The 17,988-nt window shown below is 46.5% G+C and overlaps 1 protein-coding gene across 1 annotated transcript in view; it reads left to right on the top strand.

Moving 5' to 3' along the window:
• The window catches only part of actmap (actin maturation protease), an 18,673-nt gene extending 1,124 nt beyond the window's left edge, over positions 1–17,549 (top strand). Inside the window, exons 2-7 of the mRNA XM_052044276.1 lie at positions 1,105–1,494; positions 6,586–6,654; positions 7,568–7,692; positions 10,538–10,667; positions 14,172–14,242; positions 16,697–17,549. Coding sequence (XP_051900236.1) covers positions 1,241–1,494; positions 6,586–6,654; positions 7,568–7,692; positions 10,538–10,667; positions 14,172–14,242; positions 16,697–17,055 — 1,008 coding nt within the window. The 5' untranslated portion in view covers positions 1,105–1,240 and the 3' untranslated portion in view covers positions 17,056–17,549. The remainder of the gene's footprint in view (positions 1–1,104; positions 1,495–6,585; positions 6,655–7,567; positions 7,693–10,537; positions 10,668–14,171; positions 14,243–16,696) is intronic.
• The last annotated feature ends 439 nt before the right edge of the window (positions 17,550–17,988 follow it).

Raw genomic sequence — 17,988 nt, forward strand, 5'->3', positions numbered from 1 at the left:
GGATTGGTTTATTGTTGTCAAATCACCAACAGCCTGTCTTGGTCCAACTATGTAGACACCACGGCCAAGAAAGCTCACCAGTGCCTCCACTTCCTCAGGAGGTCAAAGAAATTTGGCATATCTCCCATGGCTTATCAATGCAACATGGAAAGCATCCTATCTGGATGCATCATGGCTTGGTATGGCAACTGCTCTGCCCGGGACCACAAGAAACTGCAGAGAATTGTGGACACAGGTCAACACATCACGGAAACCAGCCTCCCCTCCATGGACTCTGTCTATACTTCTCACTGCCTCGGTAAAGCAGCCAGCATAATCAAAGGCACCACCCACCCGGGATATTCTCTCTTCTCCCCTCTCCCTTCAGGCAGAAGATACAAAAGTCTGAAATCATGTACCACCAGGCTCAAGGATAGCATCTATCCTGCTGTTATAAGACTATTGAACAGTACGATAAGATGGACCTTTGACCTCACAATCTACCTCATTATGACCTTGCACCTTTTTGTCTACCTGCACTGCACTTTCTCTGTAGCTGTGACACTTTACTCTGCATTCTGTATTGTTTTACCTTGTAGTACCTTAATGCACTGTGGAATGTATTGATCTGTATGAAAGTATGCAAAACATGTTTTTCACTGTACCTCAGTTTAAAAGAGTTTGGACAGGTACTTGTATAGGAAAGGAGTAGAGGGTGCGGGCCTAATGTGTGCAAATAGGATTAATGTAGATAGGCATCACAGTGGCATGGATATGGTGGGCTGAAATAGCCCAGTCTGTGGTCTATGATTCCTCCACCTCTCAAGCACTGTCCTTCTTCTATGCCCCTTTCTTCAACACCACCCCGCACTTCCACTCCACTCTGCCTCCCAACACCACCTCCCACCTTCATTCCATTTCCTCCTCCAAACGCCAGTTCCTAACTACAGCCTTCCTGCCCCTTGCCAGTAACATCCCATACTCTGTCCCCCGCTCCAGCCCTTCCCCTAATAACATCTTCACCACCTGTAATCACAACAACCGTACATCCCAGTCTGTGAATAATGTACAAAGTGTCTGAATTATAACCAAGACTGATTTACACTTTTTTTCCACCTTGTGGAGGTATTATACCTTGTCGGTTCTGGACTCCTGCTGCCCTGGTCGCTAAGGAAAGTTGACACAAGAAAAGACCCTCATTCAGGGGATACGTAGCCTGTCTAATTTAAAAACTGAAACACAAATTAACTGATTCCAGTGAATGCAACGTCCTGAAACACAAATATCGCAACAATGGGGCGCAAGTTCCTGGGAGGATGACACTGTGATGCCTTCTGATTCAGAAAGGTCGCAGCTTCCCCCACCCCCACCTCCCCCTCCTCCCCCTCCCCCTCCGTTTTCCACCCCACCATCATTGCCTGCAAAAAAGTTGTACCAAGTTCTTGCCGAAGGCCAATTGCAGCCAAGAAGTGACCGAGAAGAACTGAAGATGCTGTTCCAGAACCGATCCAACAGGTACAGTGACATGAAAAATGTCAGCCTGCTTAACGGTTGCCCTCTTTGTTCATTACTTTTCTCTGGCAGGCTTCTCATATCAATAATGCCTGATACTGAACAGAATAAGGTGCAAAAGAGCAGTGTAAACCTTATGGTATAATACTGGAGCATACTAGTGCTGGATAATATTGAACTCGTATGTTACAACAGGCTAACGAGTCACTCTGTGTGTGCTATTAAAGGTTAACAGCACACTTTGTATATCTTATATGTTAACAATGCAACTGTCTGTTCTTCCAGGTTAGTTTAGAGTCATAGAGCAGTATAGCACAGATACAGACCCTTCGGCCCATTCCGAGCACTGTGCCCACCCAGCTAGTTCCTATTTCCTGTGTCCAGCCCGTATCCCTCCAGGCCCTGCCCCTCCATGTCTCTATCCAAGTGCTTCTTAAATGACACTATTGTACCTGCCTCACCCACTTCCTCTGGCAGCTCGTTCCATACACTCACCACCCTCTGCGTGAAGAAGTTGCCCCTCAGGTCCCTCTTAAGTCTTTCCCCTCTCGCCCTAAACCCATGCCCCCTAGTTTTGGACTCCCCTACCCTGGGGAAAAGACTGTTACCATCCACCTTATCTCTGCTTCTCATAATTTTAAATACTTCTATAAGGTTGCCCCTCATTCTCCTACATTCCAAGGAATAAAGACCCAGCCTGGCCAACCCTCGAGTCCTGGCAACATCCTCGTAAATTTTTTCTGCGCTCTTTCCAGTTAACCACATATGTCCTAAAACAGGGCGACCAAAACTGCACACAGCACTCCCAAGTGCAGCCTCACCAACGACTTGTACAACTGCAACATAATCTCCCAGTTTCTCACCCTGTGTGCTACTACAGGTTAACAAGTCACCCTCTGTGAAAATTTAGACAGAATATATTAAAAAGAAGCAAGAGTATGACTACAAAAATAATAAAGGAGAAAGAATTAGAGTACGAGATAAAGCTGGACAGGAATGTAAAGAACAAATGGTAAGAGTTTCCATTGATGCAGAAAAGTGTTAACAAAGTAAACGTTGGTCCTAGAGTCTGGGGGAAAAAATAATAATAGCAGGTTGAGACTTTTTCATTGGAGCGTAGGAGAATGAGATGTGATCTTATAGAGGTGTGTAAAATTATGAGGGGCATAGATAGAGTGAATGTGCAATCTTTTCCCCAGGATTGGGGAATCAAGAACCAGAGGGCATAGATTTAAAGGGGGAGGGGAGAGATTTAACAGGAACTTGAGGGGCAACTTTTTCAGCCAGAGGGTGGTCAGTATATGGAACGAGCTGCCAGAGGAAGTGGTTGAGGCAGGTACATTAACAATGTTTAAAAGATACATGGATAGGAAAGGTTTAGAGGGATATGGGCCAAATGCAGGTAAGTGGGACTAGCTTAGATGGGAATCTTGGTTGGCATGGGGTGGTGGGAGAATAAAACAAAGTTACTGCTTCAGGTCGAAGACCTTCTGAACTGGGAAAGAGGAAAAAAAGTAGAGTTGCAGAGAAAGTGTATATGGAACGAGCTGCCAGAGGGAGTGGTTGAGGCAGGTACAATAACAACATTTAAAAGACATTTGGACAGGTACATGGGTAGGAAAGGTTCAGAGGGATACGGGCCAAATGATAAGACAAGATATCTTTATTACTCACATGTTGTACATCGAAAAACACAGTGAAATGCATCTTTTGCGTAGAGTGTTCTGGGGGCAGCCCGCAAGTGTCGCCACGCTTCCGGTGCCAACATAGCATGCCCACAACTTCCTAACCCGTGCGTCTTTGGAATGTGGGAGGAAACCAGAGCACCCGGAGGAAACCAGAGCACCCAGAGGAAACCCACGCAGACATGAGGAGAGCGTACAAACTCCTTACAGACAGTGGTCGGAATTGAACCCAGGTCGCCGGCACTGTAAAGCGTTATGCTAACCGCTACACTACCTTGCCTGCCCTTGGGACTAGCTTAGATGGGCATCTTTGTCAGCATGGAGGAGTTGGGCCAAAGGGCCTGTTTCTGTGAATAAGGTGGAAACAGGGACGGACAGGACAAAGGATTATCTGTGATGGATGAAACGAGAGTTTCCGTGGGGATGATTTGTAGGGGTCGCCTGGTCAAAAAGGTTAAAGGGGTCAGTTAGAGGATGATAACAGATAGAGAAGCATAATGTACTGTTAACAGCTGCCTGTGGGACATACTTGGCAGGTCAGGCTGTACTATCGGAGAGAGAGAAACTGAGCCAGTGTCACCGGTGGGGAACTTACAGCAGAAAGACCCGGTTCCAACACAGACAGAGAGAGTGAGCTACCTGGAGAAATGGAGACGTTGAATCCTGCAGGCTGCAACGTGCCCGGATGGAAGATGAGCCATTGTTCCCCAAGCTTGCATTGGGCCTTTGTTGTAACAGTGCAGAGGCCATGGGTCGGATTGGGATGGTGAATTAAAGTGACAAGCAGCAGGAAGCTTGGGGTCACCCCTGTAGTCTGAACAGAGATACTCCGCAAAGCATGCACCCTGTCTGTGTTTGTTTTCTCCGATGTAGAGGGGACCACAGCGTGAACACCGGATGCAGTGGACTAGATTGCAAGAAGTGCAGGTGAATTGCTGCTTCACCTGGAAGGACTCTTGGGTCTCTGGGAGGTGGGAAGGAGAGAAGGGGAGGGGACAAGGGTTGATTCTCAGAGGTTGCTGTAAGATAGGGAGTAAAGAGCAGACCAGGGAGTTGCAAAATGAACAGTTCCTTAAAAATGCTGAAAGGGTAGGGGAAGGAAATGTGTGTCTGGTGGTAAAATCTCGTTGAAGCTGGACAAAATTGCCAAGGATGCCCTGTTGTATGTGGAGGCTGTTGGGATGGAAGGTAGGGACCATGGAACTTTGTTCTTGCTCTGTCCAAGAGGTGAGGAGTTGGTGCAGGGAATGGATGAGATACCTCTCAACGATGGAAGAGGGGAAACCACGGTTCAGGAAGATGGAAGATATTTCAGAGGCAGATGTGTGGAAAGTCTCATCATTGGACCAAATGCAATGGAGACAGATGAGCAGGAAGAATGGAGTGGAGTCCTTGCAGGAGACAGGGATGGAAGGAAGTATAATCAAGGTGGCTGAATGAGTATGTGGGCTTCTAGTGGATGTTGGTGGCTAGCTTATCCCCTGAGATGGAGACAGATCCAGAAAAGGAAGGGAGGGGTCAGAGATGGACCATGTGGAGGTGAGGGCAGGGTGGAAATTGGCAGCGAAATTGATGTCATTTTCAAGTCCTGTATTAGTTCAGGAAGCAGTATCGGTGAGTTGTCGGTGCACTGGAACTACAGGCCTGTCAGCTTTAACATCTATCACTGGGAAATCGTTAGAAGGTATAATTCAAAACATTATAACAGGGCATTTAGAAAATTGATTTAGTAATCAGGCAAAGTCAACGGTTTAGTGAAAGGGAAATCATATTCTTAGAGTTCTTTGAAGAAGCAACAGGATAAGGATGGAGAGGTACCTGTACAACACCTGGACTTCCAGCCACCGTTTGATAAGGTGCTGCAAGGAAATGCATTGATGAAAATAAGAACTCATTACATAAGAGGGAAGATACCTGTGTGGGTAGGAGACTGTCTGGTTCACAGGATACAGAGAGTAGACATAAATGAATTTTGTTCTGGTTGGCACTTTGTAATGAGTGGATGCATTAGGGAATAGCGCTGGTTCCTTGAATTTTTACAGTTTATATAAATGTCTTGGATAAAGCCATTGAAGGAACAGTTGCAAAATTTGTTGGTGACACAAAGATAGGTAGGATTGCAAGTTGTGAAGAGGATATGGCGGGGGGGGGGGGGGGGGGAGGGGGGTGGTTTACACAAGAATTGGTTAAGGACCGGGTAAAGAACTGGCAAATGGAGTATAATGTGGGATAATGTGAAATAATGTTAACAACACATCTGTGCTATCACAGATTAACCACAGTGTTACATGATATTACAGATTAATAATGTGTGCTCTGCTATTACAGGCTGGCATACACCCTGTTCACTATTGGGAGTTAATATGAAATTGTGGAAAGAAAACTGAAGCATGTTACCCATGTGGAGAAGGGTTGCAGAGCTCTAGGTTATGTGATTTGTATCAGACTAGTATACAGAGTCAGCAAGTGATTAGGAAAGCTAACGATATTATAATTGCAAGGCAAATTAGTACAAAAGTAAAGAGGTGATGCTAAGTTCTATAGGACATTGGTGAGACCACATCTGATCTCCTTGTGTTAGGAAGGATGTTAGTGCATTGTTACCTGGAACGGGTGAGTTGTCTTACAGGAAACGTTTGGACAGGTCAGGCTTGTATCTACTGATGTTCAGAAGAGTGAGGGGGGACTTGATTGAAACATACAAGACCATGAGGGGATTTGAAAGGGTAGATGTGGTGAGAATGTTTTCTCTTGTGGACAAACTAGAACCAGGGAGTCACTGCTTAAAAGTAAATGGGTCATCTATTTAAGAAAGAGATGGGGAATATCTTTTTCTTGGACCGTTGTGCATGTTTGGAACCTTCTTCCTTGAAGGGTGGTGGAGGCAGAGTCTTTCTATACACAGGTAGATAGATTCATGATAAGCAAGTGGGTGAAAGGTGACCAGGGGTCGGGCAGAATTGCTGCCAGATCAGCCGTGTTCGCATTAAATGACAGAACAGTGGCCATCTCCTGTTTTATACTCTGAATGTTCGTATTACAGGTTAGCATTATACCCTGTGTGTTAACGCAAGTTGGTGCCTCACCCTGTGAGCTGCTGTAGGTTAACCACACACCTGTGCTAACACAGGTTAACCACCCATGTTACATGATATTACAGATTAATAATGTGTGCTGTCTGCTATTACAGGCTGGCATACACCCTGTCCACTATTGGGAGTTAGCATTATACCCTATTGGAGGTTTTCTTTTACAGATTAACCTTGAACCCTGCATGCTATTTAACATTATAGACCCTGTGCGCTATTTAATGTCATAGACCCTGTGCAGTATTATAGGTAACCTGCTATAAAGTGACAGATGTTCTTCCAGCAATAGATTTTATCAGTTTCTTTTTATCCTTTCACAGTTTTAGTAAAGAGTTGAACTGGCTGCTCATTAACACACCTGTACCCTCGTTGATCCAGGATGGTCCACAGTAAGTATCCATCACCTTGTTTAACATCAGTGTAAACCATTAGTTTGTGTAAATCATTAGCATCTTGAAATTGGTACATTGTGGGTTCAAGCCCCATTCTCGTGACATATATACGTTCTTTAGCTGTACTGCAATAAAACCTCAAGGGAGTTCTTACAGTGTTGAGGGGCTTCACCATGCCCTATCTGGTCAGTGGACTACTTGAAAAAGTAGTGAGTTTTCCCATTTCCCAGATCATTCATACCTCAACCGATCCGTCAAAACCACAGTGACTGGCCCTCTGTCTCATAGTTTGTTTTGTGTAAAGTCTCCCATGTGTTTATCAACATACTGCCCTGTAAAGTAATTAATTGCAATGGCACTTTGAGTTATACAGCACAGAAACGGGCCCTTAGACCCACCGAGTCCACACTGACCACCTAACACCCACTTACACCAATCCTACATTGACCATATTTTTTACTCTCCCCACATTCCCATCAACTCCCCCCAGATTCTACCCCTCGCCCACACACGAGGGGCAATTTACAGCAGCCAATTAATCTAACAACCTGAACCTCGTTGGGATACGGGAGGAAACTGGAGCACCCGGAGGAAACTCACACAGTCACAGGGAGAACATGCACACTCCACACAGGATCGAACCCAGGTCACTGCAGTTCTGAGATTATACTAACTGTGCCACTATGAACCATTTCCAAATTTAATCCAAATATTCACAACATTCACTGTCTTCCTTCATTCCTGTTTGGATGAAATTCCAAAACAAAGAACTTGGACTGTAGAATGAAGGATAAATTCCCAGCCTGGGCTTCACCCTGTCTGAGCTCCATCCTTCCCCTTGTCAATGGTCCGGGGGTGATCCCCTGCATTTTTCAGCTCCTGCTGCTTCAGATGTTTTATTCTACTCCAGGTGTGGCCTGGTTGCTCTCTGGATGGCCGGACATTTGCTGAATGCGTCAGAGCCAGTGAGTCTGCAGAAGATTGTGAGCTGTGCCGTAGAGAGGAAGTACACAGCTCAGGGGGAGATGTTCTCAGGTATCGTCCGACACGCAGCGTCAGATAACTCTGCTTCTTCTGTGCCTCAGCCTTTCCATTATTGGCTCCCGTCCTTTCTACTTTATGGATTAGCCTGGCTCAGTGTCATAGAACATAGAATCAGGCCCTTCAGCCCATCACATCTGTACTGACCATCAGGTACCCATCTAGCCTAATACTATTTACCAGCACGGGAACAGGCCCTTCGGTCCACCATGTCTGTGCCGACCATGATGCTAAGTTAAACTAATCCCATCTGCCTGCATATGATCCATATCCCTCTAGTCCCTGCCTGTTCATGTGTCTGTCTAAATAACTCTTAAACATTGCTACTGTATCTGCTTCCACCACCTTCCCTGCCAGGGACTTACCACCCTCTGTGTAAATCTCCCTTAAACTGTCCCCCTCTCACCTTGACGCTATGCCCTCTAGTATTTGATATTTCCACTCTGGATAAAAGACTCTGTCTGTCTACCCTTTCTGTGCCTCTCGTAATTGTATACACTTCTCTCAGGTCTCCTCTCAGCCGCCGATGCTCCGGAGAAAATAATCCAAGTTTGTCCAACCTCTCCCTATAGCTAATACTCTCCAATCCAGGCAGCATCCTGGTGAACCTCTTCTGCACTCTCTCCAAAGCCTCCACATCCTTTCTATGGTGTGGTGACCAGAATTGCACACCATTCTCTAATGTGGCTTAACCAAAGTTTTATAAAGCTGCAACATGACTTTACCAACTTTTATACTGATTGCCCCACCCGATGAAGGCAAGCGTGCCGTATGCCTTCTTTACCACCCTATCCACTTGTGTTGACGCTTTCAGGGAGCGATGGACTTTCACCCCAAGGTCCCTCTGTATATCAATACTCCCAAGGGTCCTGCCATTTGCAACATATACTTCGTTTTTGCATTTAACCTCCTGAAGTGCAGCATTTCACAATTAAACTCCATCTGCCATTTCTCTGCACAAGTTAGTACCAACATGGACCACAACCTCTGGCTGCTCACCCTCCCCTTTCAGAATATCCTGTGCCTGCTCAGAGACATCCTTGACCCTGATATCAGGGAGGCAACACACCATCCTGGAGTCTCACTCGTAGCCTCAGAGACACCTGTCTGTGCCCCTGACTGTAGAGTCCCCTATCACGACCAGTCACCTAGACCGACCTTCCCTGCTGTATAACAGAGCCAGTCATGGTGCTGCTGTTCTGACAGCTGCTGTCGCTTTCCCCTGAGAGGCCAGACTGCCAACAGTATCCAAAACAGTGTAACAGTCAGAGAGGGGAATAGCCACAGGACACTCCTGCACTACCTGCCTTCCCCTCCTGGTGGTGACCCGTCTATCTGTCTGAACCTGCTGTGTGGCCACCTCCCTGAAAGTCAAGTCAAGTCGAGTTTACTGTCTTACGCACAAGTCCATGTGTGTACAGGTGCAATGAAAAACTTACTTGCAGCAGCATCACAGGCACGTAGCATCAGAGAAGCAGGATTCACAAGAAAAACATAAATTATACACAATTTTTACAAGAAAGAACACAATTAGAACAACCAAAAAAAAACAAAGTCCATTTTGGTGCAAAGTGGTCATAGTGTTGCTAAACTGTAGTGATTGGGCCTGTCCATAACGCTCTCTGCCTCCTGTATGTTCCTCAGTGAATCCAACTGCTGCTCCCCCCCCCCCCCGATCCACGCGGTCTGAGAGGTGGGGGTGGGGGGGTGGGGGGTTGGTGGGGTGGGGGGGGGGGTGGTGCAGCCGGACTCACTTCCTGCAGATATAGTCGTTAGGGACGCTTGACCTCTCCCTGATCCCCCACATCTCACGGGAGCACACCACTCCACCCAGTTCTATCCCTCATGTACCTACTGGCTTAAAAGAAAGAAAGAGAAGGAAAGACCTTCCCTTGACTCACCTTGTCACCACCCAGCCTCCTGGCCCAAGCATCCCTGGTAAAAAGCCTCTGCACTTTGACCTCAAAACAGCCCTTCTCAAAATTGCCACCTGCCTCCATTTTATATGCTGTTCCTCGACCTCAATACTAGGCTTGCCAGTAGGAAAAATCACTTTGCCTTACCTCACACTGCCTTTTTGAACTCGACAACTCAACCTGTCCAGCACTTTTAGCTCTTCCTCATATTCTTTCACTCCAGAGACCTGAGCACAAATTCCAGGCTGACAGCTTGGTAAACTGGCAGGAACGCCGCACTGTTAAACAGCCATCGTTTTGATGAGAGGTTTAACTGAGACCCAATAGCTTTACAAGGTGTACATAAAAGGTCTGACACCATTATCTGAAGAGAAACAGCAGTGCCACAATGTTTACCTGTGAACCAATATCACTAATAAATATTAAAAAAACAAACTTCTGGAGGAACTCAGTGGGTCGGGCAGCTTCTGTGGAGGGAAACGCAGAGTCAACATTTCAGGTCAACACCCTTCATCTGGACTGGAAGATAGAGGGGAGCGAGCCAGTATAAAGAGGTGAGGGGAAGTGGTGGGGCAAGACTGGCAGGTGATAGGTGGATCCAGATGAGGGGAGGGGTGATAGGCACGTGGGGGGGAGGGAAGAGTGGGAATGGCGACAGAGGCTGGGAGGTGATTGGTGGAGGCATCAAAGGGCTGCAGAGTTGCTCCAGCACTTTGCTTCTTGCTCCGGATTCCAGCATCTACAGTCTCTTGTGTCTTGACTGATAAATATTATCTGGTCCTTAAGTCTTTGCAGATTGGGGGAGACTGATAGGCAGAAACGAACTGCCGCATTTCCTATATTTTAACAGTAGCTAAACCGTGACATCCTAAGGTTGTGAATGGAAGCTAAATTAATGCAAGTTATTTATTTTCTGATTGCAGGTGATAATATGGTAAAGCTGGCAAAAGAAGTTTTTGCATGTCACGGTGAACTGCTCTCTGATGGTTTAATGGGCAGTAACAAATCCAGAATAATGTGTCATCTGAAGGCGGGTTATCCTGTGTTAATACCGTATCCTTGCAAAAAAAATTCGAATCTTCGAGGCATCCACAGATTTGGGCTGCAAGCCAGTGATGATTGGTCAGACGTAGACCTGTGTGAGCATCTCGAATTGCCAAACCTGTTTAATGATGCAATAAAACTCCGATAATCTGCTGAAAAACACTGTGATGCTGGAGGAACTCAGCAGGCCAGGCAGCATCCGTGGAGAAAAGCAGGCGGTCAACGTTTCGGGCCAGGACCCTTCTTCAGGACTGAAGATAGGAAAAGGGGAAGCCCAATATATAGGAGGGAAAAGCAGAGCAGTGATAGGTGGACAGAAGAGGGGAGGCGGGGTGGGCACAAGGTGGTGATAGGTAGTGGCATCAACATTGAATTCTCCCACTTTAAGTAATCCCCACACCCCTTCCCCCCCCCCAGCTCCCCTCCCCCAATCATGCCTCTTCTTCCCTTTCCCAGCCAATCTCTCTTTTTTCTACCCCATTTTTTTCCCTCACCTTTTCCCACATCCCCCTGAGGCACACCAGGACCCCACACTCCCCCGAGACACACCAGAACCCCACACTTCCCCGAGACACACCAGGACCCCACACTCCCCTGAGACACACCAGAACCCCACACTCCCCCGAGGCACACCAGAACCCCACACTCCCCCGAGACACACCAGAACCCCACATCCCCCTGAGACACACCAGAACCCCACATCCCCCTGAGGCACACCGGTCCCACACTCCCCCGAGACACACCAGAACCCCACATCCCCCTGAGACACACCGGTCCCTCACTCCCCCTGAGACACACCAGTCCCACACTCCCCCCATGACACACCAGGACCCCACACTCCCCCGAGACACACCAGGACCCCACACTCCCCCGAGACACACCAAGACCCCACATCCCCTTGAGACACACCGGTCCCACACTCCCCCCATGACACACCAGAACCCCACATCCCCCTGAGGCACACCAGTCCCACACTCCCCCCATGACACACCAGAACCCCACATCCCCCTGAGGCACACCGGTCCCACACTCCCCCGAGACACACCAGGGTCCCACACTCCCCCTGAGGCACACCGGTCCCTCACTCCCCCTAAGACACACCAGAACCCCACATCCCCCGAGACACACCAGTCCCACACTCCCCGAGAAACACCAGTCCCACACTCCCCCCATGACACACCAGGACCCCTCACTCCCCCTGAGATACACCGGGACCCCACATCCCCCTGAGACATACCGGACCCACACTCCCCCCATGACACACCAGGGCTCCAGTTCCTGTGATCCTCTGAAACTTTCCAAGTTCAATGGAGAATTTATTATAGTATTCCTTGTCATCATGAAAAATCTAACTAAAATGTTTTGGGGATCCTTTTTTAAAAATGACACCCAGTAGTACAGCAAATCTGCCAGTTCTGCACCACCAAAATGCCAGACAATCTGGATTATCAGAATTTCACTGTAGTGGCTTCTAAGTAATTGGATGGTTCCATGGGCAGCAGCTGTAATAGTGAGTGTTACCCATCTCCATTCATCATGAGCATGCTGTTAACTGAGTATCAGTTCTCATCTGTTCCTAAGGACAATTGAACCTCCAGCTACCGGTTACTAGGGTGCTAACAGAGGCAGGGACACTGACTTGCTTCCCCTCTCTCTAACCCAGTAACTGGAAGCAGGAACCATGAATGAGATTCCTCCTCTCTGATCCATGGGTCCCTGTGCATTGATCAGGAGCTGGAATCCTGACTGATTTACACTGGGTCTAATCTGGGGAGTCACTGATTGGTGATTAGGAACAGGAACCAATGGACATTGAATCTCAGTGCTACATCCAAGGCTCACTGCAGTGATCAGGAAAGGAAAGCTGCCTGGTGTCTCCTCTGCCTAATCAGGGAACATGATGGTTGAGCAGTAGGCGAACCTCATGCCGATTTCCACCCCTCTGATCCAGGGGTAACTGGACATGAAATGCAAAAGAAAATTGCAGGAGGGAGCTCTATATGTAGAGGACAGTGCAGTGATAACTTGAAATGCAAATAATTATTTTATATTTTGGCTTTGAAATATTGATTATCAATTTTGAAAGCTAAAACTATGGCTGAATACCCATCTTTCAAATCCAGAAGACGTACGGCATGCTTACCTTCATTGGTTAGGGCATGGAGTATAAGAGTCAGGAAGTTATGTTGCAGCTATATAAAACTTTGGTTAGGCGATTTAGAGTATTGTGTACAGTTCTGGTCGCCCCATTACAGGAAGGATGTGGAGGCTTTGGAAAGGGTAGAAAAGAGGTTTGCCAGGATGCTGCCTGGATTAGAGGGTATAAGCTATGAGGAGAGGCTGGACAAATTTGTGTTGTTTTCTCTGGAGAGGTGGAGGCTGAGGGGAGACCTGATAGAGGTTTATAGAATTATGAGGGGCACAGATAGGGTAGACAGTCAGAGTCATTTTCCCAGGATAGAAATGTCAAATACCGGAGGACATACATTTAAGGTGAGAGGGGGAAAGTTTAAAGGAGATGTGTGAGGCAAGATTTTTTACACAGAGCGCTGTGGATACCTGGAACAGGCTGCCAGGGGTGGTGGTGGAAGCAGATACGATAGTGGTGTTTCAGAGGCTGTTAGATGGACACCTGAATATGCAGGGAGTGGAGGGATGTGGATTATGTGCAGGCAGAAGAGATTTAGTTTAATTTGGCATGGTGTTCAGCACAGACATTGTGGGCCGAAGGGCCTGTTGCTGTGCTGTACTGTTCTATGTTCTGTGATTACTGGGTGGGGATGAAGAGGGGGAAGAACAGCTCTCTTCCCAACCCGATCCAAGTGTCACTAGGTGGTGGTCAGGAGCTGGCTGATTTCCCTTTCCTCCAACCTAGAGGTCACTGGGTTAAGAGCAAGAACTTTGTCTGATTTCTCCCATGCCTCAGGCTAGAATCTGGAGCAGGAAACCAGGTGGATTCGTTCCCTCCCCTCCCCTCTCCCACACATCCCCTCCACAACCCAGGGCAGCTATAGCAATTCCTACAGCGCTTGTTAGAACAGGGCTCTTGTATGTGGAACAAGGCACCAAATCGAGGATCAGTTGAATACCCTTGTAGCTCCCCTGAGAGTTTAATGAGAAAGGCAGCTCCACACAAGGGTTCAAGTCAAGTTGAGTTTATTGTCATGTGCACAAGTATGGTGAGGTACAGGTACAGTGAAAAACTTGCAGCAGCATAACAGGCATGTAGGTACAGACAGCACACACAGAAAATAAATTGTACATAAATCATACAAGATGGTGAAGGAAAACACTGTCAAAACAGGACATTGGTGCAAAAGAACCCACAATTGGACACAAGTCCATGATAGTGCAAGACGTGACGTGCAGTTAAACGGGCAATGCCCAAGGTTAAACCGCTAATCTACTTTGTGTTAGTTTGTTCTTATGGAATCAGTAGTCCTGGACGAGAGGGAGCACGCGACTAACAACCTGGTTCACCGCAAATTGGTATCATTCCATAACTATTAGAAGCTATGATGAAGATTTCAACCACGAGCCCTGCCTAAGGAAAGGACACAGAGCACACTGGGCAGTGGTGTCAGGTGGGTTTCAACACCATACGGAGCTGTACCAGTGTCGGTATCTTGCTTCCCCTCTGTTGCAGCTGGAATATATAATTAGGTGTGTTATGGTCCAAGCTGCTGAGTCAGGAGTCTCTCATTAGACCACCAATGTGACAGGTCGGTATGTGTTGTTCGGATCAGGAGTGTGTGGCACCCCTTTCATGGGCAGTTTCTCATTACTTCAGGCCTTTTTGAGGTAGGTCTTCTGTAGGAACCAATAGAAATAACTCGGTTCCTTTCAGTATCCCAAGACATCCCGGCACTACCTCTACAATCTAACAGGCCACATGCCAAACTCTCTGCTTTAGACCTTTTGACATCCCATCCCTACCTTTGCCCCACCACTGGTGATCGTGTCTTCATCTTCACAGATCCAAAAGTCTGGAATTCTCTCCCTGAACCCTTTTGCTTCCCTATCCTTCTACAGATCCTCAATACTGATTGGCTGAACTTTCAATCACCTCGTGTCTCAGCAGATATTTTATGATTGTGCCTCAGAGAACCTCATTGAAGTATTTTGTCTGCATTAATGCTGCTACATAACGTTGCTAATTAAAGAGCTTGCAATATACAGAACATTTTCACTTGTTCACAGTATTCAAAAGGACTTCAAATGTAATCATGGTAGGGGACTTCCCCAGGTTACAAACGCCTGATTTATACAGCCCGCACAGACGAGTGTTTGGGAGACCATCTGGTTTCCGGGTACTGCAGGATTACAGGCGTCTTGCTGCCTGGGAACTTAGTTTGTGACAACGTCTGAATGGCTGACTTAAACACCCTGGTTTAACTACACGTTGCCCTTGGATGGCCTAGGTTTTTATCGCCTGGCAGCTGCATCTCCAACTTGTGAACTATTCAGGTTATGAACAGTTGTCAGGAACTGAACCCTGTCTTAACATGAGGGGGACCTGTAAGTTGGTAAAACCACAGAAGCCAAAATGCACCCTGCATGTTCCTAAAAACAGCATTGAGATAAATGACCAGTTGTGTGCTGTTGGTTGAGAAGTAAATATTGACCAGGATGTCCCCTGCTCTTCCTCCAGTTGTATCTTGGGACCTTTAAGACCCAACTGTGAGGACAGATGGAGCTTTAATTTAACAGGACTGTGGTTCCAATTTGGAACTGCTGATGTTCAGCCATTTAGACTTCATGTCTCAGACTTGGGCAAATACACAAGTCAGAGATTTACTGATTGCTGGATATTGCCCCACGCACAGTTCAGAACAGGGATAGGATTTCAACTGGGATTCTTGGCTTTCGGATTAGGTCAAATCATTTAAGTTTCATATCCTTAACTATTATCAAGTTTTGTGAATTTGACCTTCGCAGATTACATTTTATAATTATTGAACATTTACTTCATGGAGTCATTTCAATGCAGAAACAGGCCCCTCAGTCCGACGAGTCTGCACTGACCAACACCCGTTTACACTAACCCTATTGTATTCTGCCCACATTTCCATCAACTCCCCGCACTCCCTTACACATGGGGCAATATGTAGCCAACTAACCTACCAACTTCAATTCTAAATTTTTAAGTGTCTGAATATCAGATGTAAAAATTTAATATTCTCGACACCTTTGTCTTTAACATGTTTCATGGATGGAGGTCTCTGCATTTTTCTACTTGAAGCCTCAACCCTCCTGCCCTCACTACCCTGACTCCAGGATGCAGAAGGCCAGTGACGTTGGCCATCTGTGTCCAGCCCAGCGAGGGGTAGGTATGTGAGCCCAATGGGTGGTGATTCTGGGAGAGAAGCTTGTGCAGCACTATCCAAATCAGTCTTTTCCACATCACCATGACACTGGAATTGGATTTGAACAGGGGCACAACTGAAGAAAGCTTGTTATTCAGTTGTGGGGTTTCTTACAATGTTCAACAAATCCCACAGAATATGACAATTAAAGAAAAATTCTTGGTGTGATCATTGCTGGTAAGGTCAGTATTTGTCGCACAACTCTAGCTGTTCTGAAAGGGCCAAGTGATTGTTCCTGTTCTCGGAGTGGTGATGCAGGTCAGAGTGGGCAAGGACGCAGGTTTCTTTCCTACAGGAAATTAATGAATCTTTTGTGCCATTCTTCATACCAATTTTAATACACATTTTAAATAAATTCTCAAACTGTTGTGGTGGGATTTGAACTTGACTAATAATCCTAGTTTAATAATTCAAGTGACATCACTGGATCCTGTTACAATGCTTCACTGCACACCTACCTGTTGCTTTAAGATTAGCTATAGTTAAGCAGGCTCTGAGGTTAATCATGGTGCTTCTTAAAGTCTGAAAACAGCTCAGAAAAAATGTAATTTTAACACTTGCATATAATGGATGCATTCACAAATGTTTATGAATGGACGGATAGGTGAATAATTTGATTGCCTGTACTTGCTGACCATTCAACAGCTTTGATTGTTTCTTATGGTTGTACAGGAGCACTGCTGGGACTGAGGTGCGAACTGCTGAACGACATCTACGAGAAGGATCCTGATATCCCTGGCCTCTTTTACCTGAACAGAGGTGCGACTGGACCCACATACGCTGAAGGCTGTGTCGTTGAGTCTTACCTGCTGGCCAAGCAAGGGAAGAGTTTGAAGTACCAGCTGTGGGAGTACAAGCTGGTGCATAGGAGCAACATGCAGCTGATAGAGTTTAGTCCAAAGCGAGACAATGATGGAACATCCTACGTCATACCCGAAGGTGGTGTGAAGCTAGGATTGTGTGGGGTTGTGATTCTTCTCCAACCATTGTTTACAGCAACAAAGTTAACTGCTTCCATTACTAATAACTGAAAAATAACTTCTATAAAATCTTCAGTATCTCAGGTCTACCCAGCTTTCAAAGCACTCTAGGTGTAGTCACTGTTTTAATGTATGAAACTAGCAAGCTCCCACTCTCAGCACCAAGCTGATTTGTTTGTGGTGATGATGATTGGACTAGGACAAGGGGGAAGAATCCCATGACTCTTCAAAACAGTGCTGCAGAGTCCTCTGTTTATTTGAAAGGGCAGATTCTCTTCAACGTTTCATTCAAAGTTCAATTCCTCCGATGTACAGCACTCCCATAATGCTGCACTGAAATCAGAATTATGCTGAGAAACCTCTATCTACTTCAATGTTTGCAGGTTATGTGGAGGAAAGGGTTGTGGTTGGAGACTGTGCAAATTGTTAGTGTTAAACTGCTCCTGATATAATGTGGACTGTAATGCACATCACTGACATGAACACTGTACATGCGTCCTGGATCTCCCTCAGAGTCCCTGCCCCAGTAAAACATTGGCAGTTTTCTCCTGGTTTACTCTGTCTACAATGCACCAGCTCCACATGAACACACATTCCTGAGATTTACTACAATGGCAGATTTATGATCCTTTGGATCAAATATTTAGCAGTTGCTTCTTTCAGGCCTACAGCTTGGCACTAGTGTTAACATAATATCTGTATTCTCTTATTGACGGGAAGCAGTTACCCAGAGTCACAGCATTTCTGGTGTCTTGACCCAGGATTGAAAATATTCCACTTCTATCAGAGAGGTAACTGCTCCCCGAGTGATGTAGTGGTTTATACAGGCCAGGAAGCAGGAAATTATAGACCAGTTTGCCTGATGTAAGTGGTCTGGAAGCAGTAATAGGACATTCAGAAACCCACAGTCAAACAAGGTTTCAAAGGTAGAGTACGGTTCATCGCTCTTCGAACAAGCTGGAGTGGAGCCAAGTCCACAGCAGG

This window comes from Pristis pectinata, chromosome 35, assembly GCF_009764475.1.
Source record: "Pristis pectinata isolate sPriPec2 chromosome 35, sPriPec2.1.pri, whole genome shotgun sequence".
In the NCBI taxonomy this organism is placed as follows: Eukaryota; Metazoa; Chordata; class Chondrichthyes; order Rhinopristiformes; family Pristidae; genus Pristis; species Pristis pectinata.